The sequence below is a fragment of the Triticum aestivum genome, chromosome 7B, assembly GCF_018294505.1.
Source record: "Triticum aestivum cultivar Chinese Spring chromosome 7B, IWGSC CS RefSeq v2.1, whole genome shotgun sequence".
NCBI classification, from domain to species: domain Eukaryota; kingdom Viridiplantae; phylum Streptophyta; class Magnoliopsida; order Poales; family Poaceae; genus Triticum; species Triticum aestivum.
The window spans coordinates 710,480,489-710,506,103 of NC_057813.1; the positions used below are offsets into that span (position 1 = coordinate 710,480,489).

Genomic DNA, 25,615 nt, shown 5'->3' on the forward strand with positions numbered 1-25,615 from the left:
TAGGTTGTACTACAGATCAGTACATCTACATGCTTGGTACGTTGACATGTTTTATTCAAGGGAGCATATATTGGTGGTCTCCTCCGTAGGTTCATTTGCAAAGAGGTTTCGATGTCCATACAAAATGTATCAAGATCAGTTATGCAGGGTTAGCAAAATTTTAGTAGACAATGGTGTAGCCGCTAATTTGGAAGAGGTCAACATATGAATATATTATGAGTCGTATTGTCCAACAGAGCCCCTTCTTTTATGTTCCTCTCATACTATAACTTAACTTGTTGATTCCTGCAGGAACCATGTTATTTTTGTATATTTCCATGAACAAGGTTCAATGTCATGTGTTCATGAGAAGTGTCATGCTATTGAGAATTTATCATGCGCTCTTCTTGTGCAGGAGGACAAACGCAGTGGTGTGCAAGCCCACATGATGCATATAACACAAGAGTCGAGCGTGGAGGAAAATTTGGAGCTTGGCTTGTCCAAGTAAAGTAAAACCATTTCATTTGGAGACTCACTCGTACGTGGCAGTGCTCTACCGACACAGATGAATGCTTGAAGGAGAGGCATCAATACAGACCCCTTCTGCTATGTATGCCAAAGACAAAATGGAGGTGGTGGCCACCCAACCTGTTTTTGAGACCTAAATATGTGAAATTGGTGGTGGCGCGTGGAGCTCTTGGAAGAAGAGAGGCCAAATCTTTCATGAAGCATATCTTAGTTGAATAGACTGAATTATCAATATTCCGGAAAAAGGAGGCAGGTGAAGGAAGTTAAGTGCTTTCATGAGCCATCGATGGTCCGACCAAGGCAAGGTGAACACGTGTGATGCAGTCAATTCAACATCTGACTTGTTGGTCGCGAACACTTTGCTATAAATTCACTAAACTTGAGCCGATGGTAAAAATCCATGTGCCTAATCCTGTTAGCTCCTGGTATGGAGTGGCTAAAGGTGGATCTTGATGCTGGATGTCGGTGGACTGTGTCATCAGCCATCAGAGCGTGGGCTCTGGTTATCTGTTACCAACATATGATTTGTCCGTTAAAAATAGTCTCTCGTTTCATAATTCTTGTCGTGATTTTAGTTAAGTTTTAGTCTAAATTAACCAAAACCACGGGAAAGACCTTATCAATCCCAAACAAACATCAAAGCTGCTAAGGCACTCGCAGCCTCGCAGCAAGAGAAGGCGGAAAAGGCGCCGTACGCGACCCTGCCGGGAAAGCGGCTTCCCATCTGCGGGAAGCGGAAGGAGGGCCGGCTTCGAGGACGGAGGAAGCGACTCTTGGGTCGCGTCGTCTCCAATCTTCCACTCTGACCCACTCCCGACCGATCTCCGCCGGAGCCCGCACGACGCCGTCGCCGATGGGGTTCGCCGCCCGGCCGCTCCCCCTCCTCCTGCTGCTCCTGGTCGCCGGCGCGGCCGCCACCGACCAGATCTTCACCACCTCAGGTAATCATCAACCGCGCCAGGGCCTCATCCCGATCTCCGCCCCTCCCTCCCCTCTCGGCCGCCCTTGGAATCGGAACCCCCTCTTCTTTTCCGCGTCTCCCTTGCGCGCTTCCTGGCCAGATCCAGCTCCCTGCAGTTCAAAACTGAGTACTCCACTGTGTCGCCGTGTTCAATTGATGTGATGCAAAATTCTGACTGGTTGATATCTGCATCTAGCTCTTGTTGGCTTGTTGGCTACTGAAATTAGATGGAGGTGTTGCACTGACTGAACTGCTGATGATTTTCAGGTGTGCCGTTCGGGAAGAACTCGCGTGAGCCGAGGTACCGCGTGGAGTTCCACCCTGTCGATTCGCCCTACCACCCGGTGAGTGGTTAACTCCCGATGAGTCCTCATTCTGTTCTCCAGCCACAGGAAAACATGTGCTCTTTTTCGTGTTCAGTGAATTGGAGTTTAAGCCACAATAAGATGATAACACCAGCAAATATCAAACGATCAATCCATGTAGATAACCATGTTCTTTTTTGTGGTTCAGAATTGATGAGAATGGGGAAATTAGAACTTAAGACACCGCATGATGATACTACCAAGAAATAATAATCCATCCATGACATGTTAAACGTGGATAACTAGCTAAGATCTCGAAAGAGCGAGGAATAGCAAGAGAAACTGTCTGCCTCAAATAGGAGAGTACGCTATAAGCAATGCTAATTCACCATGTTTCTACTAAGTCATGTGTGTCCAAATGCCATTGTCATTAGAAATCCTGAATCTCAGTCTTTTTCTTACCAAAAGTCCTTGCTGCAGAGGTTGCTGTTTGACAAACCTACTTCCTCTACCTAATTGCAACTGTTAACGAAAGATACTTGCTGTTCTTCTGCAGGAGAATGGCCAGGAGTCTGAGCCAATGACGGACCACGAGGGGAGACAGTACACCTGCTACCTACCAGTGGAAGAAACCAAGACCATGAAGTCGATTGTCCCACAGAATGCAACCAATGTTATAATAGAAAGTGAACGGAAAGTTAAGCCAAAGGAGCCAGATGAACTGCTGGAGGTTCTCAAAGACCAGTGCTTTTACAGGGTGAGCATACAAAACTCTTTCTTTGTGTAATGAGCGCATGGGACATATGTTTGGTCTTGTGCATGTGTGCCAGGCTTAATGGAATGCCTGAAAAATGATCTGATTGTTCTTATTGTTGTTGACACAGCATGAAGGTTGGTGGTCTTATGAGTTCTGCTATTATGGGAAAATCCGACAGGTTCATGTAGAGAATGAGAAGGTAAGCCATTTTCTTGGTGAGGGTCATAGTAAATAGATTGTGCTTATGTTAAGGAGAGGGTATTTAAGGAGGGCCCTTGGGAGGAAGGAGGGGATGCGGACAATGTGTGGATGAAGTTGGCGACTTGCATTCGTAAGGTGGCCTTGGAGGAGTTTGGAGTGTCCAGGGGAAGGAGAAGCGAAGATAAGGATACCTGGTGGTGGAATGATGATGTCCAGAAGGCGCTTAAAGAGAAGAAATATTGCTTCAGACGCCTATACCTGGATAGGAGTGCAGACAACATAGAGAAGTACAAGATGGCGAAGAAGGCCGCAAAGCGAGCTGTTGGTGAAGCAAGGGGTCGGGCATATGAGGACCTCTACCAACGGTTAGGCACGAAGGAAGGTGAAAGGGACATCTATAAGATGGCTAAGATCCGGGAGAGGAAGACGGGGGATATTGGCCAAGTCAAATGCATCAAGGACGGAGCAGGCCAACTCTTGGTGAAGGACGAAGAGATTAAGCATAGATGGCGGGAGTACTTCGAAAAGCTGTTCAATGGGGAGAATGAGAGTTCTACCATTGAACTAAATGACTCCTTTGATGAGACCAGCATGCGTTTTGTGCGGCGCATCCAGGAGTCTGAGGTGAAGGAGTCTTTAAAAAGGATGAAAGGAGGCAAGGCGATGGGCCCTGATTGTATCCCCATTGAGGTGTGGAAAGGTCTCGGGGACATAGCGATAGTATGGCTAACCAAGCTTTTCAACCTCATTTTTCGGGCAAACAAGATGCCAGAAGAATGGAGACGGAGTATATTAGTACCAATCTTCAAGAACAAGGGGGATGTTCAGAGTTGTACTAATTATCGTGGAATTAAGCTGATGAGCCATACAATGAAGCTATGGGAGAGAGTCATTGAGCACCGCTTAAGAAGAATGACAAGCGTGACCAAAAATCAGTTTGGTTTCATGCCTGGGAGGTCGACCATGGAAGCCATTTTCTTGGTACGACAACTTATGGAGAGATATAGGGAGCATAAGAAGGACTTGCATATGGTGTTCATTGACTTGGAGAAGGCCTATGATAAGATACCGCGGAATGTCATGTGGTGGGCCTTGGAGAAACACAAAGTCCCAGCAAAGTACATTACCCTCGTCAAGGACATGTACAATAATGTTGTGACAAGTGTTCGAACAAGTGATGTCGACACCGATGACTTCCCGATTAAGATAGGACTGCATCAGGGGTCAGCTTTGAGCCCTTATCTGAGCCCTTATCTTTTTGCATTGGTGATGGATGAGGTCACAAGGGGTATACAAGGAGATATCCCATGGTGTATGCTCTTTGCGGATGATGTGGTGCTAGTTGACGATAGTCGGACGGGGGTAAATAGGAAGTTAGAGTTATGGAGACAAACCTTGGAATCGAAAGGGTTTAGGCTTAGTAGAACTAAAACCGAGTACATGATGTGCGGTTTCAGTACTACTAGCTGTGAGGAGGAGGTTAGCCTTGATGGCCAGGTGGTACCTCGGAAGGACACCTTTCGGTATTTGGGGTCAATGTTGCAGGAGGATGGGGGTATTGATGAAGATGTGAACCATCGAATCAAAGCCGGATGGATGAAGTGGCGCCAAGCTTCTGGCATTCTCTGTGACAAGAGAGTGCCACAAAAGTTAAAAGGCAAGTTCTACAGGACGGCGGTTCGACCCGCAATGTTGTATGGCGCGGAGTGTTGGCCGACTAAAAGGCGACATGTTCAACAGTTAGGTGTGGCGGAGATGCGTATGTTGAGATGGATGTGTGGCCACACGAGGAAGCATCGAGTCCGGAATGATGATATACGAGATAGAGTTGGGGTAGCACCAATTGAGGAGAAGCTTGTCCAACATCGTTTGAGATGGTTTGGGCATATTCAGCGCAGGCCTCCAGAAGCTCCAGTGCATAGCGGACGGCTAAAGCGTGCGGAGAATGTCAAGAGAGGGCGGGGTCGACCGATTTTGACATGGGAGGAGTCCGTTAAGAGAGACCTGAAGGATTGGAGTATCGACAAAGAGCTAGCTATGGACAGGGGTGCGTGGAAGCTTGCTATCCATGTGCCAGAGCCATGAGTTGGTTGCGAGATCTTATGGGTTTCACCTCTAGCCTACCCCAACTTGTTTGGGACTAAAGGCTTTGTTGTTGTTGTTGTTGTTGTTGTTATGTTAATCTTTTTATATTCCACAGAAACTAATTCTGAATTGTTTCGATACAAATATTTCTAGCTTTAAGTGGAGAAACCAGAACTGAACTCATTTACATTGTGAAAGAAGCAAACAAAATTTATTTATTTTGCTCAAATAGTATAATACGGCTTCAATTATGTATCTTCATGCTTTCACCATTGTCATGTATGCACGTCGTAGTTGCACCAATAGTATTACTTTCAGTTACATATCTTCATGCTTTGACATTGTCATATATGCGCGCCGTAGTTGCTAGGACTTCTGAGTTTTTTTTATTGAGTGTATATCTTTTTTGAAGGTTATCCAAGAGTATGTCCTAGGTGAATATGACCCTGATGCAACCGATGCTTACCATGATAATCACACCTCCGAGTCTGCTGATGAGGATCATGTGAAAGATACTTCTAAGAGGTATTAAACTAGAAATTTGGAAAGAAGGATACAAACAATAAACTACATCTGGGAGCAGAACTCTCTTGAATGAATGTTTGATGTTTCCGTGCCATTGCAGGTATCATGTCCATGTGTACACAAACGGGACTGTCTGTGATCTTACCGATATACCGCGGTACACAGAGGTAAGGAAAGAAAGGAAATTACTGTTATGATCCATGTTTGTTGTTACTTCAAGCCGTTTGATAACTGTGGTGCCCCATTGAGTAGTGCATTTAATGGTACCTTGCTTTCTTCCTACAGGTTAGGTTTGTTTGTTCTGAGCCTACTGTACTGATCAGTTCGATAAAGGAGATATCTTCCTGCAAGTATGTTTTAACAGTCCAAAGCCCAATGCTCTGCAAAAACCCGTAAGTACCATTTTTTCTTCTTCTTCTGTTGACAGTCTCTTATTGTTGTACGATCTGAACTCATTTACCTTGTTCTGCTTGCAGGCTGTTTCAGCAGGAAAAACGCACCTTCTTCATCCACTGCAACGAGTCGCTTCCCGAAGCAGAAGGTGAGGTCGCCGAGGACGACGACTCTCTTCCAAAAGAAGCTCAGATGTCCATCGTTCCAAACCCCGACGAATTGCATAACTACGCAGCTTACGCTACCTGATTGCCCGCCAATCACGGTGCCCTCAGCTAATGAAAGATACCGTTATTTTGGAAGTACAACAGCAAGTTGGCATCACTATCCCCTGGCTTGTTCTGTCTGACGCCAACTAGTGGTTACAGGGTGCTCTTTGAGCAGATATCCATTACCGAAACAGGTTGAGATTGCCTTAGAGGAAGATTAAGGGCAAAGAGTGTCTTGCTGTACTATAGTACTGTAGTATAATTTAGTAAAGGGTGTGTTTGAGATTGAATGACAGACATCACTAACAATTTTCTTCTTGAAATGTTCATAAAAACAGCGCAGTGATCTCGAGAGGTTGTGCTTGTTATTTGTGAAGTAGAGAGATTGCAGGACCATCTTGTGATATGAGCAAAGGTAGTGCTTGCTTATGACTGCAGATATTAGGATGCCTTTGCCCTGACCATTCTTTTGATGGCTTCAACCTTTTCGAATTTCGATGCCAAGCTCAAGAACAAGGAGCATGTGGGTTAGGGCTTAGAAAATAGAAGCGGACGACGACTATCTCTGGCAGATCTCCACCCATGTTAGTACACCGTGCTGAAGAAATCTGGTTGTCAAACAAGGTGCTTAGCATAGTCACTGGCTTTTTATGCAATGCAACCCAATATCATAGGCATTTTGTGGACATAAGTGTGATAGCATGAGTTTTATCAAAGCCTTCTTTGTAAGAAAGAAAAACATGTGATGTAAGCATTTCACCTTGTTTGACAACCAGATTGCCTTGACTCCCACCCTCAGCTGTTTCTTCATCACTACTGTGATGTAACATGGGTGGAGATTTCACAGAGATACTACTTCTATTTTCTAAGCTCTGAACCATGGGCGGCTCCTTGTTCTTGGGTATAGCATCCAAAGGTAAAGTTATCAAAAGAATGGCCAGGCCATCCAAACATCTGTACTCAGAAGTAAGTAGCATCTTTGCTCACAGGATGATTCTTCACTTCAGAACAGTCTCTACTTTCTACCGGTAGGTAGAAGCTTTGATAACTCAAGTATGCATGAATATCAACATTACTGCATTATATAACATGTAAGTTCGGAGTCATATATACATGATGTAGATGTAGATTTAATTATCCTAGTTCATCCCATTGGAAATTAAATTATACCCACAAAATTTTCAAAGGCTGCATTGTACAACATGACATGAAATTCACATGAAATATGTCCAACACATTTTTCTTCTATAAACGATTTGAAGCAAATGCTAGTAGTGTCCCGCACATCAAATATATCCTTTACCTAGTTATACTATAGTACAGCCTTACTGATGTTATGTGGAAGAACACTGTCAAGCTATAATCGCAGGAGGCAGTAAAATACCAACCAGTTCTTTTACATGTAAGCAAAATAAGTTAAATAACACTTTTCATCATTTTGCACCAACATTTGTTCATAAGAGAAGACATATTATGCCATGCATTCCAGGGATTGGCCATGGGTCACTACAGTCTACAGGCAGGCATTGTGCAAGCAGTCGGCTACTTGCATCTTGGACCTGCAAACCACCCGTTTCTGATCCCATCCCAGTAGAAAGCGACGACGAAGCAGACTGCAAATGAAGTTATTGCAACCCATATAGCTGACTCATTGTCTTCAATGGCTGCCATCATCTCTGAATCCTCGTCGATATCGGCAAGATCGAGATCTCCCATAGTAAGATCAGGATTTCCCATCGAATGGACCGCCACAGACGATGGAAACTTCGGGAGGGGTCCCGAGAGATGATTATAGGAAATCACCAAACGTGTCAAGCTCAACAAACCTTTGAGCGACGACGAACAATTCGTTGTGGGAAAGATCAAGGACCTTGAGGTAAAGCAACGATCCGATGTCCGAAGGGATGGAGCCACCGAGATGGTTGTGACTTAGATTGAGGACCGTGCTCAAGCTGATCGGCATTGTGGGGATGACACCACTGAGCGAATTGTCCCCGAGATCAAGCTCGATGAGAAACTGCGCTGAGCTGACCGAAGCCGGAATGGCGCCGGTGATCTTGTTCCCCTGCAAGTACATGTTTGAAAGCCGCGGTAGCTGGAAAATCTCATGTGGTATCTCTCCGTCAAATGAGTTCTGGCTAAGGTCCAATTCATTCAGGTTCACCAGACCGGCAAGTGCACTTGGTATATGGCCGTCAAAATTGTTCATTTGGAGCTTAAGAACGGCCAGGCTACCGAGTTTGCCGATCTCGGCGGGCACCGCACCGCTCAGCTCATTGCTTGCAAGATTCAAGAGAAGCAGCTTACTGCATTTGCCCAGTTGCCAGGGTAAATATATGGAGCCACTGAACTTGTTGTGGCCAGCCGCGAAACGAGACAATGTTGTCACGCTCGACAAGCTTCCGGGTATCGCGCCGCGGAGATCGTTGCCGGCGAGGAGCAGGGTGTGGAGGTTGGGGAGCTTGAGGAACTCATCGGGCACATCACCAGTGAGGTTGTTGTCGCTCAGGTCCAGCAGAGTGAGATTTCCATGCCGGAACAAGCCCGTCGGTATCTTCCCACTGAAATTGTTGCTGGATAACACCAGTTCCTCCAGAGAGCCGGCCATGTCTGTGGGGAGGTCACCATGGAGCCCGTTGTAGCTGAGGTTCAAGATTTTCAACCTGGGGCAAGGAACTCAGCTGCTTGCTCACATTTCCGGTGAGATGACTGAAGGAGAGATCGAGGAGCTCCAGCCTGCGGAAGCCGGCGAAGTCGGCGAGCGGGCCGGCCAGCTGGGCGTAGCTGAGGTTGAGCGCCCGCAGCCCGGCGCCCAGGGAGCACGAGCGGCAGGTCGGCGAACCTGTTCCTCGAGAGGTCGAGAGACTCGAGGGTGCCGAGGGAGCACAGGGCGGCGAGCACGGAGGAGTCGGAGAGGCCGAAGCCGGACATGGAGAGACGGCGCACAGCCGCCGCCGCCGGTGAGCCGGAGCAGGTGACCCCGCTCCACAGGCACGGGTCCGGATCGGTCGTGTTCCAGCTGGCCCACGGGGCCGTGGCGGACACCGTGGCTGAGAGCTCCCTCATGGTGCTTTCTTGCGCTTTGCTCAGCCGCGGCGGTTGCGCTTGCGCGCCGGCGGCCATGGACAGATGAAGCAGCAGCAGCGCCTGCAATAAGCCATGGTGAGAAGCGCATGAGCCGGATGATTTGCTGCTCTTTTCCATGGCTGCTTCTTTTCTCCGTAAAGGATCCATCACCATACGTGCAAGAGGGTGATGGGGTGATGGGTAGAACCGTAGAAGCAGCGATGGTACTGTACACGTTCTAGTCGTCGACGAGTGGGCCTCGCGAACCAACCTATGGTTGGGATGGTTAGGTGCACATCCCACCAGGGTTCAAGCCTGGTGCTTGCATTTATCCAGGATTTATTTCAGTATTTCCGACGATACACTTTTAATGGAAGGAGACGTTCCCGTCGACTACGAGGCGCTTGTGATGACTTCGTAAAATCTCAAAATAATATGCTGGCTCAGACTTTCAGAGGTACTTATAGGGATAGGATGTACGTGTGTGCATTCATAGGGGTAAGTGTATGTGCGTTTGTATGAGCGCTTGCGTTTGACTGTGTTAAGAAAAAAAGGCAAATGGGCCTCGAACAGTGGAGGAGGTAGGAGAGAGTTGTCTACGCGTTTACACATCATATTATCATGCATGGTTGACCAAGAAATAGATTAGATCCAGATCCAACCATCCACGGCCTATTTGACTTGCAAGATTAGGAAAACACGGAAATAAGATAAAAACGCAGGTGATTCTCAAAAAATAAAAAACCGCAGGGGTTTGCATAACTGCATTGCATGTCCACTTGAATCTGAAACATTTTGTTTGCACTGAATATAATTTTTTTTTGAATTCACCAAGATCACGGGCGCCATTCCAACTTCAATCAGCTCGTCGCAGTTTCTCTTCGAAATTGATTTTGGGAATAATTCGCTCGGTGGAGCAATCACCACATTGCCGGCCAACTTGAGGGCGGTACTCAGAGCATGTTCAGTTTCTCTCCGCTCCCGTGACTCAGCTCCCGAAGCGGAGCAGGCTACTGCAGTTTTTTATGAAGCTGCTCAAACCAAGCTCTGCAGCTCCGCGGAGTGGAGCGGAGCAGAGAGATTCCAAACAGGGCCTCAATCTAAGCCACAACCATCTCAGTGGCTCCATCCCTTCGAACATCGGCTCTCTACTTTACTCAAGATGTCCTTGATCTTTCCCACAATGACTTGTTCGACCGCGCCCTCGCTCGAAGGTCTGCACAGCTTGACAAAGTTGGTGCTTCCTACAATCATCTTTGGGTACACCTCGAAGTTTCCATGGTTCATGGTGGTCCATTCGACGGGAAAATCCTGATCTTACTACGTGAGATCTTGATCTTAAAATATTGACGAGGGTTCAGAGATGATGACAGTCATTCAAGATAACGAGTCGGCTATATAGGGGTCGCAATAACTTCATTTGTAGTCCGCTTCGCCGTCGCTTTCAACTGGGATGGGATCAGAAAATGGGTGTTTTGCAAGTCCAGGGAGCATAGACCTGACTATACTTGGGTAATACCCAATGCCAATCCCTGTAATACATGGCATAATATATCTTTTGTTAGGATATAGCAATGTTAATGCTTACATGGCATAATATATCTTTTGTTAATATATAGCAATGTTGGTGCAAAATAAAGGTTATTTTGTTCATGACGAAATACCAACCATCTATTTTACTGGAGCTTAACAATGTTCTTCTACTACTCCAGGCAAATGTTTATAGAAGATTATGCAGCGATCTTGTGAGGCTGTGCTTGTAAACAACTTTTATTCACATGGTAGAGAGATTCCTCTCAAGTGAAGAATCATCTTGTGAGCGCCGATGGTACTGCTTGCTTCTGACCATTCTCTTTAGCAGCTTCACCTTTGGATGCAAAGTCCAAGAACATAGCATGTGGTTCAGGGCTTAGATAATAACTAGCAAAAGACCAGTGCGTTGCTACGGCTCTAGAATAAACCTATACATGGTCAAAATACATGACAACAACATGTCTTCTTTTAATTTTGTTTCAAACCATTAGAACTATGTTAAATTTTACTTAAATTTAGTTCCCTTATTCCACAATAAAGAATTCCGGTTGAAAAGGAGATGACGTCTGTCATTTACTTTCCCAAAAAAAATAGAGTCGATAAACCCGTGCGTTGCAACGGGAGAGAGATTTTGTGTGTTTATATAAACATTCATCAATGTAACACGCCAGAATCCATCAGGTGCCACCCAAAGACGACATAGAGATGAATGCCAAGGTCAAAATGTATATCAACAAAAACTTCACAATTAATGAGTTTGCCTTTCTTTTAATTTTTTGGATTATCATGTAACTGACAACCTTAGGAGGGTCTTCCTTTTTTGATTGTTTGTGTTTTGGCATCGATGTTTTTTATTATGCACTTGTATGAACCAGGATCAATAACACTTAGAGAGAATTTATTTTGACGTGCAAGTATATATGTTTTCACCGTGCGTGTTCTAATCCGTGTATATATGCTAGTATAACATTGTCTAATCCTTATTCATCTACGTGTGATGTGTGTTATTTTTTTTAGTTTTGTCATTATGAGTTTGTGAGGGAGATAAATAAAGTAAAATCAAACCCCGGCCATGGCACACCTCCCACTCCCTCCCGCTCCACCGGCCATGGCGGGCTCATCCCCCAAGTTTGGCCTGCTCGAGAGGCCGCCATCGCCTAGCACCGATGGTCACTTCTCGTTCCTTTTTTCCTCTCAAGATAGGCTCTGTTTCTCCTCCCGCTCGAAGCCGCCGTCGCTCCAGCTCCATATGCTGCAGGTGTCTTTTTTCTGCTTTGGCTTGTTTGATTGCAATTCGAGAACGTATTTAAGTTGCTAGGATATGATCTAGAAGAGCAGGGTGGGACTATTAATCACAAAAGTAGTATCTAAGTTTAGCACATGGAGCAACTTTTTTAGTAGCGTCCCGTAACAGAAATATAGATTCTGGCCCACCTAAGCTCCAGACCGCACGTGTTCGAATCCACGCATCTAGTAGCAAAGGCCCATCTGGCTGTCAATCGAGGCGAGGCTTGCTAGCGATCGGCCCATCTGGTTGTCAATAGTGCGTGGCGAGACTTGCTAGCGATCGATCGTTGCCTCCCGAAAGCCTTCAGGGATATACACATCAATTATAGTACCACCTATAAATCGTAAAAGCGTATTACGAACAGGCGGAAGCGTATTGTGACGGTGAATCCGGAGATCCAATCCGTGCTTTATTATTAGGGAGAGAAGGGAGAGATAGTAGTGGAGTAAACCTGGAAAAGCTGCACCCATGTTACATAGCAGTGATGAAGAAAGGCCAGGGTGGGTTGCAACCTTCACTCAACCTAGCCAAACAAGGCGAAATACTTAATATTCTCTGTGTAAAACAAATATAAGTAATGTTCTAAACACTTCTATGTTTCTTTACGGAGGAAGTACTTCGTAATATATAGTACCCCTCTGTACCATAATATAGGACTTTTTTTCTACAAACTAACAGAACTTGGAGTGGTACATTGAGTTGTAGTGTTCTAAACACTCTTATATTATCACACGGTTGGGAGTAGTTCATTGAATTGTAAGAAAAGAACTGCAAGCACATCATCGTTAGACTATTTATTACTCCCTCCATCCGGAAATACTTGTCATTAATATGTTTTGATGACAAGTATTTCCGGACGGAGGAAGTAGTGTTTTCAATTGTTTCGAAAGAGAAGTTGGAAGCTTCGAGCTGCGCTTGGTCAACCAGAAATCGTTCAGTGAATCTAATTGTTTTTTCTACAGCCAATAAACAACTGAAGTGCTGTCTGCGACAGTATACTACCGTACGTGAAGAACAACATCTGGAAAAAAAATCCCTTGCCGTATCGTCCAGTGTACGGCACATTTATAGATAACACGCATAAGGAAAAAAAGAACTTTTATTATTAAAACCTTGTCATTTCTACATAGTCAAAACGATCAAATAACGGCAAGTTCTCTCATGCTGAGAAGGATTCTAAATATGTGACCAATTCATGATATCAAATGCCAAATATATTAGCAACACTACGTGAAGGATACAAGAAGCTACTTGGACGATTGACCATATCAAAGGAGCCAATTTGCATTGGAAGAGCACGTTCTTATGGTCTCATCATGGTGACAAAAAATACATTGGGCACTTTCATTGCGTGTCTTTGGTAAGAACGACTCCTCGACGAAGATACCACGCAAAGATTTCATTCTTGAGTGAGTGGTATCTTCACTTGGATGGCTGATCATGTAGAACAAACGTTTTCCAACCATTTCTCTCCTTTTTTCCAATTTTGTCTTCCAAGGCAGCGGTTACACTCAAGGTTCCACCAAAGTAACCCCTCCATCCGGTGAAAAGTGTAGGTTTGGCTTTAAAATTTGCCCACAAAAGAGTGTACTTCCATCTTCTCAATGCACTTTAAAGTAGGAAAAAAAATGCTTGTCTCTCATCACACGGTAATCAAGGCTAACAGCAGTCTACGCATGGTCTCCTTAGTTTCTGCATGCACTTAGCTCATTGGGGGTTGGGTACTTAAAGAGGAGAGAGATGGTGACTTGCACCTTTCCAATGCATTTTTTACTTCACTTTATAATTTGTCTTAAAATTTCTGTGCGTACACTTTTGACCGTACGGAGGGGGTATGGACGTATGGTCTTCGCAGAAGAAAAAGCATTAAAAAAAATCTGCTATGATACCCGCAAAAAAAATGCCTCTACGGTCTACCCGCGTGCTACAGTGGCGGACCCCGCCTGCCAGTGAGGCCGGAGGAGCACGGGCCCCACGTGGTTGGTGCACCCTGCTTTACGAGTAGGAATTAACGTAAAATTGACCCGCAGCGCTGCCTGGCATCGCGTCCTCTTCCTCCCCCGAAGAAAGGGAAGCAACCAGGCAAGAACAGGGGAGGGAGGCTCAGATCTCTTCCCTCCAATCCATCCATCAATCCATCCACCCCCAGCGATCCATCTGCCTCGCCGGGATCCTCGTCGACCCCTGCTCCGGCGGAGCATACGGGCCTTCTCGGCCCCGCCCGACCAAATCGCGCCAAGAACCGAGATTTCCGTGAGATTTCCGCGGCGGCGGCGGGCGTCATTCGCCAATGCCGGCCGGGTTCCCGTGAGGTCTCTCCGGCTCGGACGGCGGGGGTCGGGGTCTTCGCCCCCTTGTGCGGAATCCCGCCTTCTTGGAGGAGGGGATTGGGCGGAAATCTCCATTTTTTCCCCCGTTTCCCCCCTAATCTCGGCGTCGGCGGAGGAAGGATTTCTTTGCCGCCGCCTTCCAGTCCGTCGATCCGCCTCGGGCGGTCGCGCTGGGGACCATGGTGAACTCCAACTACTCGGCGCTCCCGCTCACCTCCACCGCCATCGAGCTGCAGTCAAGCCAGCCGCCGCCGCATCCCAAATCTGGCGCCTCCACCAACGGCCACGCCAAGCTCACCAAGCAGGACTCGTTCCTCGGCGAGGTCGATGACGACGACGCCGCCACCAACGCCGGCGAGCACGACTCACTGCCGCTCATCGGCGACGACGGCCCCTCCGGCCCGCCGGAGGGCTCGGGGGTCTACGGCGCGGTGTTCAACCTGGCGACCTCCATCATCGGGGCGGGCATCATGGCGCTACCGGCGACCATGAAGGTGCTCGGCGTGGCCGTGGGGCTCGTCTCCATCCTCGTCATGGGGCTCCTCTCCGAGGTCACCATCGAGCTGCTCGTCCGGTTCGCGGTGCGCTGCCGCGCGCTCTCCTACGGCGAGCTCGTGCACCGCGCGCTCGGCCGCCCCGCCAGCGTCGTCGCGCAGCTCTGCATCGTCGTCAACAACGCCGGCATCCTCGTGGTGTACCTCATCATCATCGGGGACGTCATGTCCGGGTCGCTCAAGCACATGGGCGTCATGGACCAGCTCGTCGGCCACGGCGAGTGGGACAACCGCAGGCTGCTCATCCTGTTCGTCCTCGTGGTGTTCCTCGCGCCGCTGTGCGCGCTGGAGAAGATCGACTCGCTGAGCCTGTCGTCCGCCGCGTCCGTCGGGCTCGCCGTTGTTTTTGTGGCCGTCTCGTGCATGATCGCCGCGGTGAAGCTCGTCGAGGGCAAGCTCGCCGCGCCGAGGATGGGGCCGGATTTCAGCTCGAAGGCGGCGATCCTCGACCTTCTCGTGGTGATACCCATCATGACCAACGCCTACATCTGCCATTTCAACGTGCAGCCCATCTACAACGAGCTCAAGGAGAAGACGCCTCAGAACATGTACAACGTCGGCCGGATCTCCACCGTGCTCTGCGTCGTCGTGTACGCGCTGACCGCCATCTCGGGGTACCTCCTGTTCGGCGACGACACCGAGTCCGACGTGCTCACCAACTTCGACAAGGACCTCGGGATCAAGTTCAGCACGGCGCTCAACTACATTGTGAGGATCGGGTACATCGTCCACCTGGTCCTCGTCTTCCCGGTGGTCCACTTCTCGCTGAGGCAGACGGTGGACTCGCTGGTGTTCGGGGAGCTCGCGCCCCACAGCAGGAAGAGGATGCTCTCCCTGACGGTGGTGCTGCTGGCCCTCATCTACCTCGGCTCCACCATGATACCCAACATCTGGATGGCCTTCAAGTTCACCGGCGCGACCACGGGGCTGGCATTAGGTTTCATGTTCCCCGCCCTTGTCGCATTGAGGCTGGACAAGGAGGGGGAGTGCCTGGGCCGCGGAGAGAGGCTCCTGTCGGTCGGAATGCTGGGGCTGGCCATCGTCGTCAGCGTCGTCGGGGTCGTCGGAAACGTGTACAGCCTGAGGAGCAAGTCTGAGTGAGTGATGGATGGATCATCAAGGTGAGCTATATTTGTAGGGCTTGTTATACAGAGACTGTATTACCACTGCCAGAATACACTAGTTAGCAGGTACACCAGTTCCAGCTGAGCTGCTGAGCAAAGCTCATCATACTACTATACATTTTCTTCATCTACAGGGTTGTTTCATGGGTGATGGGCTGACATGTTGTTGGTGGGCATTCTTGTACTTTTTTTTGGACCAGATTCTTTGATGTATTTTTTGATCTTCTGCTTGTCCTTAGATATATACATATACATTTGTATCCTGGGTCTACTTTCTGATCGAGGCGGCAAATCAACCCTGGTTTTTTCTACTGAGGTTGTTGTGTGCCTATGGTATGATGAAAGCTGCATTCAGAAAATCTACCTTATTAATGAATTTTGCATTCAGAAAACCTATCTCTGTGCATTATATGATGAATGTTGTTCAGAGAATGTATCTTTGTCATTCTGATCTGCTGGAGCTTGTCATTCCAACTCTGGATATTCTTGCAGTATATTTTTATGGCTATCTATATTCTCATTGAAACAATTATACAGACAGATTTGAGAAAGAGTTTTCTCTGATACAGATGTTTATGTGCTTCGTATATTCAAACATTGTTTTTCCAAGTGGGGACTAGAATTAAAAGTTTCCTAATTTGAGAACCTTTGGACCAGATTCCTTTGATATACATACATAAATGTGTATCCTGTGTCTACTTTCTGATCGAGGCAGCTAATCAACCCGGCTCTTGTACTGATGTTAGTTTTCTGCCTATGATATGATAAGAGCTGCATTCATAAATTCTACTACTCCTTACATTGTTAATTTTGTGGTTCTGAAAATCCATCTATGCACATGATATGATGAATATTGAGCTCAGAGAATGCAATCTTTCTCATTCTCATCTGCTGGAGCTTGTCATTTCAACTCTGGATATTCTTTTTTTTTTTAGAATAACAGGGATGGCTCCCCGGCTCCATTGCTAGAAAGATGCCTGAATGGTGAGGTACAGTACACAAGCAGTTCCTCCAGCTCACAACCAAGGTTCAAAAGTAAAAGCAGAAAAAAGAACAACTAGAAGATGAAGATGATCCTGGAACACCCTCCAGCCAGATAACAAAAAACATAACTCATCAAACTACCAGATAACACAGCTTCAAGTGTGGACACTGGGCTATTCTTGCAGCATTTTTTATGACTATCCATATTCTCATCGAAAGAATTGTAAAAAGATAACTCAGACAATTGACTCTGATTTACGTGTGTGATTCATCGCTTTAAATATCATTTTGCTTGAAATTTGTTTGTTTTTCAGGACTTCTCAATCTCGAAATAAATTTTATTATAAACAAAAGGGTGATAAGTTTTTCCGATAGCGCATGCAAAAGTGGACTGAAGGGATTTTAGGAGTCAAAACACCGAAGAAGATGAACACGGAGGACTATCACTAAAGTAAAATGCTGAATAAACTTTTAGGGGATGTTTCGCCTAACTGGCAATTGCGACATTCCCGGATATTTCTCGCCTAACAGTGCTCATACAACTGTATGTTACAAAAGAATACAGGAACAAAACTGTTACATCATCACCAGGAGCACAACATGTGGTCATTGCTGTTAACAACACCGTATATATATGCCTTGCAGCTTTTACCACGACGACGAAACAAACGGTGAGGTGCAGCAGAATGGTACAACAGCCACATGGACTCCCAAGTATGCATCGATTTCAGAAATTGGGACCTGTGGACCACAAGGAAATAGGATATTTAGTCATTCAAGAGTTCAGAAGAAGCTGCAGGGAAAAAATCATTCTCTACAGCAATATAGTGTAGTGTATCGGAAAAGCTCAACTAGGTGACGACAATGTTAGCGAATTGAGGTACAAAAGTATTTTCTGGCTCCAAAATAAGCCTCGTATAGCACTAGTTCATTTGGCAAATCGGATGAAAAGATATTACCTGCAACTAAAACTGCGAGTTGCTGAGGAATGTGACCATGCATCGCGAGCTCTGAAACATTTTGTCGATCTTCTGCCAGACCTTGCTCTGGACGTCCAGGAGTTTCCTCGCTTTCTCCTGTAGCGTCGAGTGGCGCCGTATTGTTTCACCATGTATCTGCTTCCAAGGAAGATGAAATACGCTTTAAGCACCGACTCGATGGTTTTTAACATGGCATACACGTTGTCACATACCTTCAGAAACAATTTCAGAACAGCTTGAACAAACTCGAAGTTGTTCCTGCAGGAAAGCTCGTGAATGAAGTAGTCCAGCAGCAACGAGATGGACTGGAGCTCGGGTCTTGGTTCCTCCGACTCTTCCACCTCGTCATCATCTATTAACTGTAGCATCCGTAGTTCCATGTCTAGAGATGACGGAGATAGGCCTTTTAGGTAGTCAGTGAACGCTGAATCTGCAAAACAGATTCCAGGCCAGTGCTTACTATGACGAAGGTTGCAGCTTCTTCATATAGTCTCATCAATAGACAGTGAGAACCAAAAAATCTGACGTTTATTTACGCGTTTTGCTTGACTGAAGATACTAATAAATACTTACAGCTCTCAAGTTCTCCACAGGATTGTAACAGCCGACTGAAGTAGGAGGAGAGATCAGCCATCTTTTTATGACCTATGTCCTCAGTAGTGCTGCCGTCTGTTTCTTTACTGGAAGGAGGCTCAAACAATATCTCCCCAGAAAGGGATGGAACTGTGGGCAAGAAAAATGGAGCCTGCTCAGGTTTCTTAGGTGGCTCGATCGGTTTGTTTCGAACCTAAAGACACAGAAATGTGACAATGAGCACTTCAAGTCCAATCGGGCTTATGCACAAAACAAAAATATTACTTAAGTAAGTTCTTCCTTCAGTCACAAATAAGTGTCCATTAGGACATTTACAGTCATTAAGTGATAGCATTGATCCAGCACTTCCTACTGTAGTATTATATTTGTCAAACTTCATAAATTTACAATATTACCAAGCATTTTTTTTAATAGAAACTTACTACCATGCCCAAAATGTTCATCAAAATATTGTCACCCACAGTTAAAGTAGTTCATCTACACATTCTACTATATACACCCCACCTAATTCTAACTCAAGGAGCTCGCATAGTTAATGCAAGGTCAGAGGATTCGTTACTTTGCAGCGAAAATTTTCAGTATCAAAACGGAGACAAAATGCATTACCTTTATAATGTCAAGATTTGTCAAGCTTTGCCATTGACTCCTTGGGAGTAATGAGAGTGTGATCATATTTGGTATTTGATGATCCATTATGACAAAAGGTTTAATATTAGATTGATTTGAATCTTGTGATTTTTTAATGGGTTCTTCCTCCTCAGATCTTTCGGCTGATGAAACAGTTGGCAAAAGCACGTTCCGGACATGTTTACCACTTGCATAGCTATCAACATTTGTCGAAGGTGAGAACAAAGCTTGATTAACCCTGTCAAAATTATTAAGAGAAGTATGAGCTTTATATAATATTTTGCAGAACAACAATAAACTACATATGTTTGTTATCCATAATGGCAGAAGATTATGAAGTAGAAACATAACAGGAGGTAAAAACACTATCAGTCTTGAGTTGCCTCTGCTTGCATTCAACTCTTTGCTTTTAGGGACATTTAACTTCATGGAAAGCAAAACTGTAAATGTGTATCCTTAAGTTGACCTTATGAGGTGTTCTGGGAAAACTATCCTCCGTGCATGTGACCGACACAAGGGTCACAATGAACATGTCAGAAAAGTTTACATTTTTCAGAAGCTGTTCCATGTGGCAACCAGTCAGCAGCAACTTATAAATTAAACTATAAAACTACTTATATTGTCATACTCTTAAGCTCTAGCATAGTTTTAAACGGAGTGGAAATGAACATTTCAAAAACAAAGAAAAGTGTTTGTACAGTGATGAACTCGACTTCTTTTAGACGGTGCGGGTGGTTGGTTAATTGCGTGCGATGGTACGGAATTTTAGTTAATTATGTTCATTGGTACAGTGGACTGAAACTAGTATTTATTTGCCTAAATGAGATGTGCCGTGATTAGCACAAACTGCACCAGCTTGGAAACTCGTCTTATGATATTTTCCTGAAACATGTAGAGCTGTCAAAGGTATGCAAATGCACAGGGTGAGGACAAGAAACATTACCAAAGATACACGCCATTTTGGTCAACATGGGTGGTTGCCAACACATCCATATTAGGAGACATGGAGACAGATGTTATAGATACATCAACACGCATCGCATCTATCTGTCTTGCTAAACTGATATCCCATATTCTGAGCGTCCCATCCATACTAGATGAGATGAGCCATTTCCCATCCTCACTGAAACACAGATCAGTGATGCGGTCTGTATGTCCTTCAAATCTACGAACCATTTTCATTGACACTGTATCAAACAATACAAGCACCATATCATCTGCTACCGTAGCAAGAAGACCTGCCATAAAACAGCAACAAAAAAACTGTTAAACATCCATGGCATCCTACAAGGGAACAACAGAACATGTTGAATATTACCATTTGCTCGGTGATATGCAATCTTAGTTACAGATTTACCAACATTGAATTTGGATTTTAGCTTGCAACTTTTAAAATCCCACACCTGCAGGAGACAAGTCAAGAGCTGAGTAATGGAATCGCGGTTTAAATAAATTGTAACTGAAGTGCAACAGCATCATCAAACCTTAATATCCCCACGGTATCCAGCACTAATCAGAGAACCATTTGTAGCATCACATGCTAATCCAACAACTTCCCCTTCATGTGCACATTGCAATGACAGCGAGCCATCAATGTAACTACCACGACTAATCCCAGATTGAAGGTTAAATTTTTCGATCCAACCACCTTCGGTGCCCAAGATAGTAAAATTACCACATGCACTTATAGTACAAGCCTGCCAGAAAAGAAAAGGAATTTCTTAAAGAAGTAGGGAAATACTTCTATCATTTATAGTACAAGCTTGTTCTGATCTAGCCCACGGTAAGAATTGAGAATTCAATACATTCTTATAGTATAAGGTCAATACATTCAGATTACAAAAACAAGCATTACCTTAATCGGTGACTCAGTCTCTGACGATGGTGTAAGAATATGTTCGCCTATAACAAAGTTCTGAAGACGCCATACATATGCCTTTGAAGTATCCATGTGGCATGTAACAACATTACACCAATCACGTGCACGTATCTCAGCTGAACAACAGTTGATTCCATTGGTAAATAAGCAGGTTTATCTAAAGAAGATAACAGTTTGTGGTTTCTTTTCAACACTAGTAAAGGTGCACAGAATACTGGTACAGTGGTTTATTATGTGTTAACATGGAAATAATTTTGCCCTTTGCACCAAGTATAAATAGTACAGATTGAAGATTATCATGGTTTACTACTTCCAGAAGAAATTACACAGATAGAAAAGCAGAAGAACATGATATGAACTTTAGTATTACAAGGACCTGAGAATTACCACAATCAAATGCAATAACTGGTTTTAGCTTTATCTCTTCCTCCTGCAGAGAAGAAGAAAATGTCAAAATCCTAATAAGGAAATGATGAAACAGAAGGCAATAAAGGAATAGTAATAAAAAAAATACCTTTACTCTAAGCTTTTTTGCTCTTTTTGCCACATGCCGCTGAGAAAGCTCTCTGCTTTGTTGATCCTGTCAAAAAAGTGTTACTTCAATAGGATTAAAAAAAACAGTAAACATAAACTCATTTTGCTCAAAAAGGAAAAAAACTGACAAGAAGACAGCATGCAGGAATTCAGGGTAAAGACTAGTGTGTGGTGTGAAATGAACACTATTACTTCAATAGCATTTTTGAGAGGACAAAAAAATGCAGGAAATGATAACAGGTGTACCAGTGTGGCTGTAAAAATTAATGTTACAAAGGTTATGAATTACCTGAACAACTGAGAAAAGACGGAAGGCACGGTCTTGACCAGCGGATAAGATGAATTTTCCGTTGCCATAGAATCTAACAACAAAATAGGCTGACTCACTAAAACACAACCAATACAAAAGTACAGACACAACAAACTTGGAGGGCATTTGTTACCTTATGCACCGAGGTGGAGCGCTATGCCCACTTCGAAATCGTAACAGACGAGCATCTCCTTCATTATTATCAAATATCCACATCTGGAATAGAGTATATTAGATTACTAACTTTAAAATGTAAACTGAAATAAGGTGTTGCGGCTAACTTAATCTGATTGTCAAAGCAAATATCATCTCACACCAGTATTAACTTTGTTTTTCTTGGCTGATTTTGTTACTTATTAACTAGCTGCAAAGCTCTATTCAGTAGGATGATACTTATATGCTCCCCCAAAATAAGGCAATGTGGTATAACTAGAAAAAAGGGAGATGATGTTCTATGTAACAGGCTACATTGTTTTTAAGGCGGTAAGGCGTCCTAAGGCGAGCACCACCCGCCTTAGCGCCTAGGCGACGCCTAAGCGCCTAAGGCGGACACCTAATCGCTTAAGGCGGGCATATTTGTAAGGCGCTGCCAGGGCGCCTTATCACCTAAGCGTCGCCTAAGCGTCTAAGGCAGGACGCCTTAAAAACAATGACAGGCTAAGCACTAGGTCACACAACATGCAGCAACTTTTGACCTTTCATATGTTACAGCTCAATAGCTAATCAAATACACAGTTCTTCTCCGTCAATATCAATGATGTGAAAATAGAAGACAAGAAAACGGCACTTACTTTAATTGAATTATCAGCTGCTGAGCTCATCAAAATAGGTTCATTGGCAAAAAAATGAAGTGATACAATAGAACCATCATGGGCCTCCCTAATCACAGAGTGCAGCCTTCTCTTCTCAAGATTCCAAATGCTAATAACACCCGAGGAACCTCCAGACGCTAGAAGGGGCTGCCCATCTGGCGGACAAAGCAAATTTGAGAAAATAACACTTAAGCTTGACATGTAGAAGCATGAAAACGTGTATTATTAAAATAAAACAATGCACCTCCTGTTTCAAACAGGGAGTCAAAGCTATCTATAACCATAAAAAACACCTTGATGGCAGTACTGGTCATAAAATTCAGCTCCATATCCTTAATTCCACAATAAACTACATAGGCTCTAGAATTTATTCAAGTACACCAAATATCACGTTATTAAGTTTGAACTAGGACGGCAGTCAGTAAAGGTTTTATTCGCAAGTCAAATCTCCAAAAAAATAATATTAAAAAAATACATAAAGCCAAAAAGAATGTGTGCGCTACATTCCTGAACTGGATCTCCGAATTAATGAATTTCCATCATAAATACGATATAATCATAATCACAAACCTAAGTTGAGGACTTGCATAAACCAGGATTTGTTTGGAAATTTCATCATTGTCACAGGATGAGCAAACATGAATTATAAAAGGTTATACTGTATGTCATGTCAGACAAAATCACCTGTTCGAAATGACAGGGCAGTTACGGCACCCCGAATTTCATGGTTGAAAGACATCAACTCTTCATCATATCGTATATTGTGAACATGAATTGATCCATCTGAGCAACCGACTGCAACCATATCCAGAGCAGGTGAAGAAACACAACAACGTACTGATGAATCCCAACCCTTAAAATCGTATACTTTTTTCTTTGTGCTGATATTCCACAGCTGCAATGGTCCTTCTTCACTACCAATAATGACCTGATGAATCAATGATAATCAGACTTGTCAACACACACAAAATTCAGAAAGCAAACTATCTCCAAAAAGAAATCAATAATTTCAGGCACCTTATTTAGGTAAGTATCTGGATGCATAATGCAGGTTGGAGTAAACTTGTCTCCCAGTGATATGTTTCCAACAGGCTCACTGCTTGGTTTAGCTCCTCTGAAGGCCCAGATAAATATATCACCTTTAGTATCTGCACTGAGAATGTATTCTCCAAACAGGTACAACATGTTCACCTTTTCTTCATGTTTAGTAAAGGTAACCACCTGATTTTTGAAGAGAAAACATTAAAAAAAGCCTCGATATTCAATAATAGTTGATGGACATGATATAGTGGGGTCTGGGTCAAGAGCAGATACTTTGCTCCTGGGTGCATTTGGTCCCAGGGTTTCTTTTTCAAACAAGAATTTGCAAATTTGCAGAAGCACAAAATAGTTATATATGTAGATCTTGGAATGATGAGTCCACTTGCAAAAACATGCCTATTTGTGTGCTGTAAAAACAAGGAAGAGGAGCTAATATAGAAACTGAAAGTGCCCACAATTCATCTTTTTTTGTATAACCACACGGTCAAATATGTTGTTTCGCAGAACATTACGAGTGCACCTATAATTCCACAATCAACATCTGATTTCACAAAAGATGTACAAGCACATCTGAGACAAAGGCATTTTCTGGTCAGGAACTCATTTTTGGAAGTTTGGAATAAGTAGCCAATAATCATTTCATTCACCGGGCACCACACACTTAGGGTTGAAACCCTAATTCAGCTACAGCAATTCCCTTACCAGATCGGTCCGTTTGAAAACCGCGATATCACTTCCATATGCAGCAAAGGTGTATTCCTTGAAGGATGCGAGGGCGCGGATCTTCTTGGGCAGTTGAGGTCCTGAATTCGCAAAGAAAGTTCACGCACCATGAGCGGAAGAAAAACAACAACCCTGAACATAAGAAACCAAGCATACTAAATAGCAGGCTCACCGGCAAGGACCAAAGTGAGCTTGGCACACTGCACAACAAGAAGAGAAAACAGCGTGATTAGTTATATCACAAAATGGGAGTCGGCTGCATCAGAGTTATATGTAAAGCCGTTGAAAAACAAGAGAAGACAGACAAGTACAGTAAGGCAGGGTTAATAATATGAACACAAGCTCGACTGTAGGCGTGGCGAGCAACCAGCAGGAAATCAGCACTGAACTGCGCATGAGGTCCAAACGGAAGCTAACACATCGCTGCCTCTGGTAGTATTATCAACCCTAAATACGGACGGAGAAACGAGCAGCGGGCTCCTGCGAGCTCCCAGGCTATGACACTAATCCACTGCGGGTTTGCGGCAGGGACGGGCCCTGCGGAGGGGGAGATGAGAGGGTGGGTTGGTGGTGGCGGAGGGGCTTGCTTACGTTGTAGACGTGGAAGGCCTTGCCGACGCTGACGGTGACGAAGGTCTCGGTGCCGAGGCGCTGCAGGGAGAAGGGCACGCCGCCCGTGGTGATGTACCCGATCGCGCGGAACGGCTCGAAGATCCCCATCCCTTCCCCGGCCGCGGCGGACGTCTGGGGCTTCTCCGGTCTGGTCTGGAGGGGAGAGACGGGTGGGTGCGCCGGCGGCGAGGGTTTTAGAGAGGGTTTGGGGCGGCGGCGCGAGGAGGAAGGGGGGGCGAAGGGTGAGGGAGGCCGCGGTAGGTCAGTCAGTTTCGGTGGTTTTGTTTGGGCCATCTGGGTGGGTGGGTTGGGTCCAGCTTCCCTTCCCCGGTCCGGTCCGGTCCATCAGGGTGTTTTGGGCCAGACCCGCCTGTATACAAGCATTGCAACAAGTTCTTCTGCTTATTCCTCAAAAAAAATCACTCAAAAAAAAAAGAAGCTTATTCCTCAAAAAAAAAGTTCTTCTGCTTCCCTAAAAAAATGTTCTTCTGCTCTCTTTTTTTAATTTTCCTTTTTCCGCTCTAACACACACACCCTCTGTCTCGCACATGATGAGTTTATTTTCGGCCAAGATGTATATCATTCATGGAAAGCAATACCCATCACCTAACACTATCGTCTTTCTCTCCGGCTGCACAGATACTAGTCGGGCAGACCCTGTACCTGGTCTCGGTCACTTGT

The 25,615-nt window shown here is 45.0% G+C and overlaps 3 protein-coding genes across 3 annotated transcripts; 2 read left to right on the plus strand and 1 right to left on the minus strand.

The window, feature by feature from the left end:
• The first annotated feature begins 1,182 nt into the window (after positions 1-1,182).
• On the plus strand, positions 1,183-6,295 carry LOC123159173 (protein OS-9 homolog). Its single transcript, XM_044577003.1, has 8 exons — positions 1,183-1,448; positions 1,736-1,812; positions 2,330-2,530; positions 2,658-2,729; positions 5,229-5,341; positions 5,442-5,508; positions 5,627-5,733; positions 5,818-6,295. The coding sequence occupies exons 1-8, from the start codon at positions 1,361-1,363 to the stop codon at positions 5,981-5,983; spliced, it is 891 nt and encodes a 296-aa protein (XP_044432938.1). The 5' UTR covers positions 1,183-1,360; the 3' UTR covers positions 5,984-6,295.
• Positions 6,296-13,857: 7,562 nt separating this feature from the next.
• On the plus strand, positions 13,858-16,232 carry LOC123160597 (amino acid transporter AVT6E). The gene has a single exon (XM_044578400.1). The coding sequence runs from the start codon at positions 14,340-14,342 to the stop codon at positions 15,813-15,815; it is 1,476 nt and encodes a 491-aa protein (XP_044434335.1). The 5' UTR covers positions 13,858-14,339; the 3' UTR covers positions 15,816-16,232.
• A 1,031-nt stretch (positions 16,233-17,263) lies between these two features.
• Positions 17,264-25,199, minus strand: LOC123160596 (U3 small nucleolar RNA-associated protein 21 homolog). The gene is made up of 19 exons (XM_044578399.1): positions 24,914-25,199; positions 24,495-24,522; positions 24,302-24,402; positions 23,576-23,779; positions 23,243-23,486; positions 22,538-22,713; positions 21,880-21,962; positions 21,726-21,798; positions 21,417-21,482; positions 21,290-21,332; positions 20,879-21,018; positions 20,508-20,720; positions 20,342-20,426; positions 19,967-20,261; positions 19,003-19,261; positions 18,376-18,589; positions 18,015-18,232; positions 17,782-17,937; positions 17,264-17,563 (listed from the first exon to the last, which is right to left on the minus strand). The coding sequence occupies exons 1-18, from the start codon at positions 25,040-25,042 to the stop codon at positions 17,788-17,790; spliced, it is 2,721 nt and encodes a 906-aa protein (XP_044434334.1). The 5' UTR covers positions 25,043-25,199; the 3' UTR covers positions 17,264-17,563; positions 17,782-17,787.
• Positions 25,200-25,615: the final 416 nt, after the last annotated feature.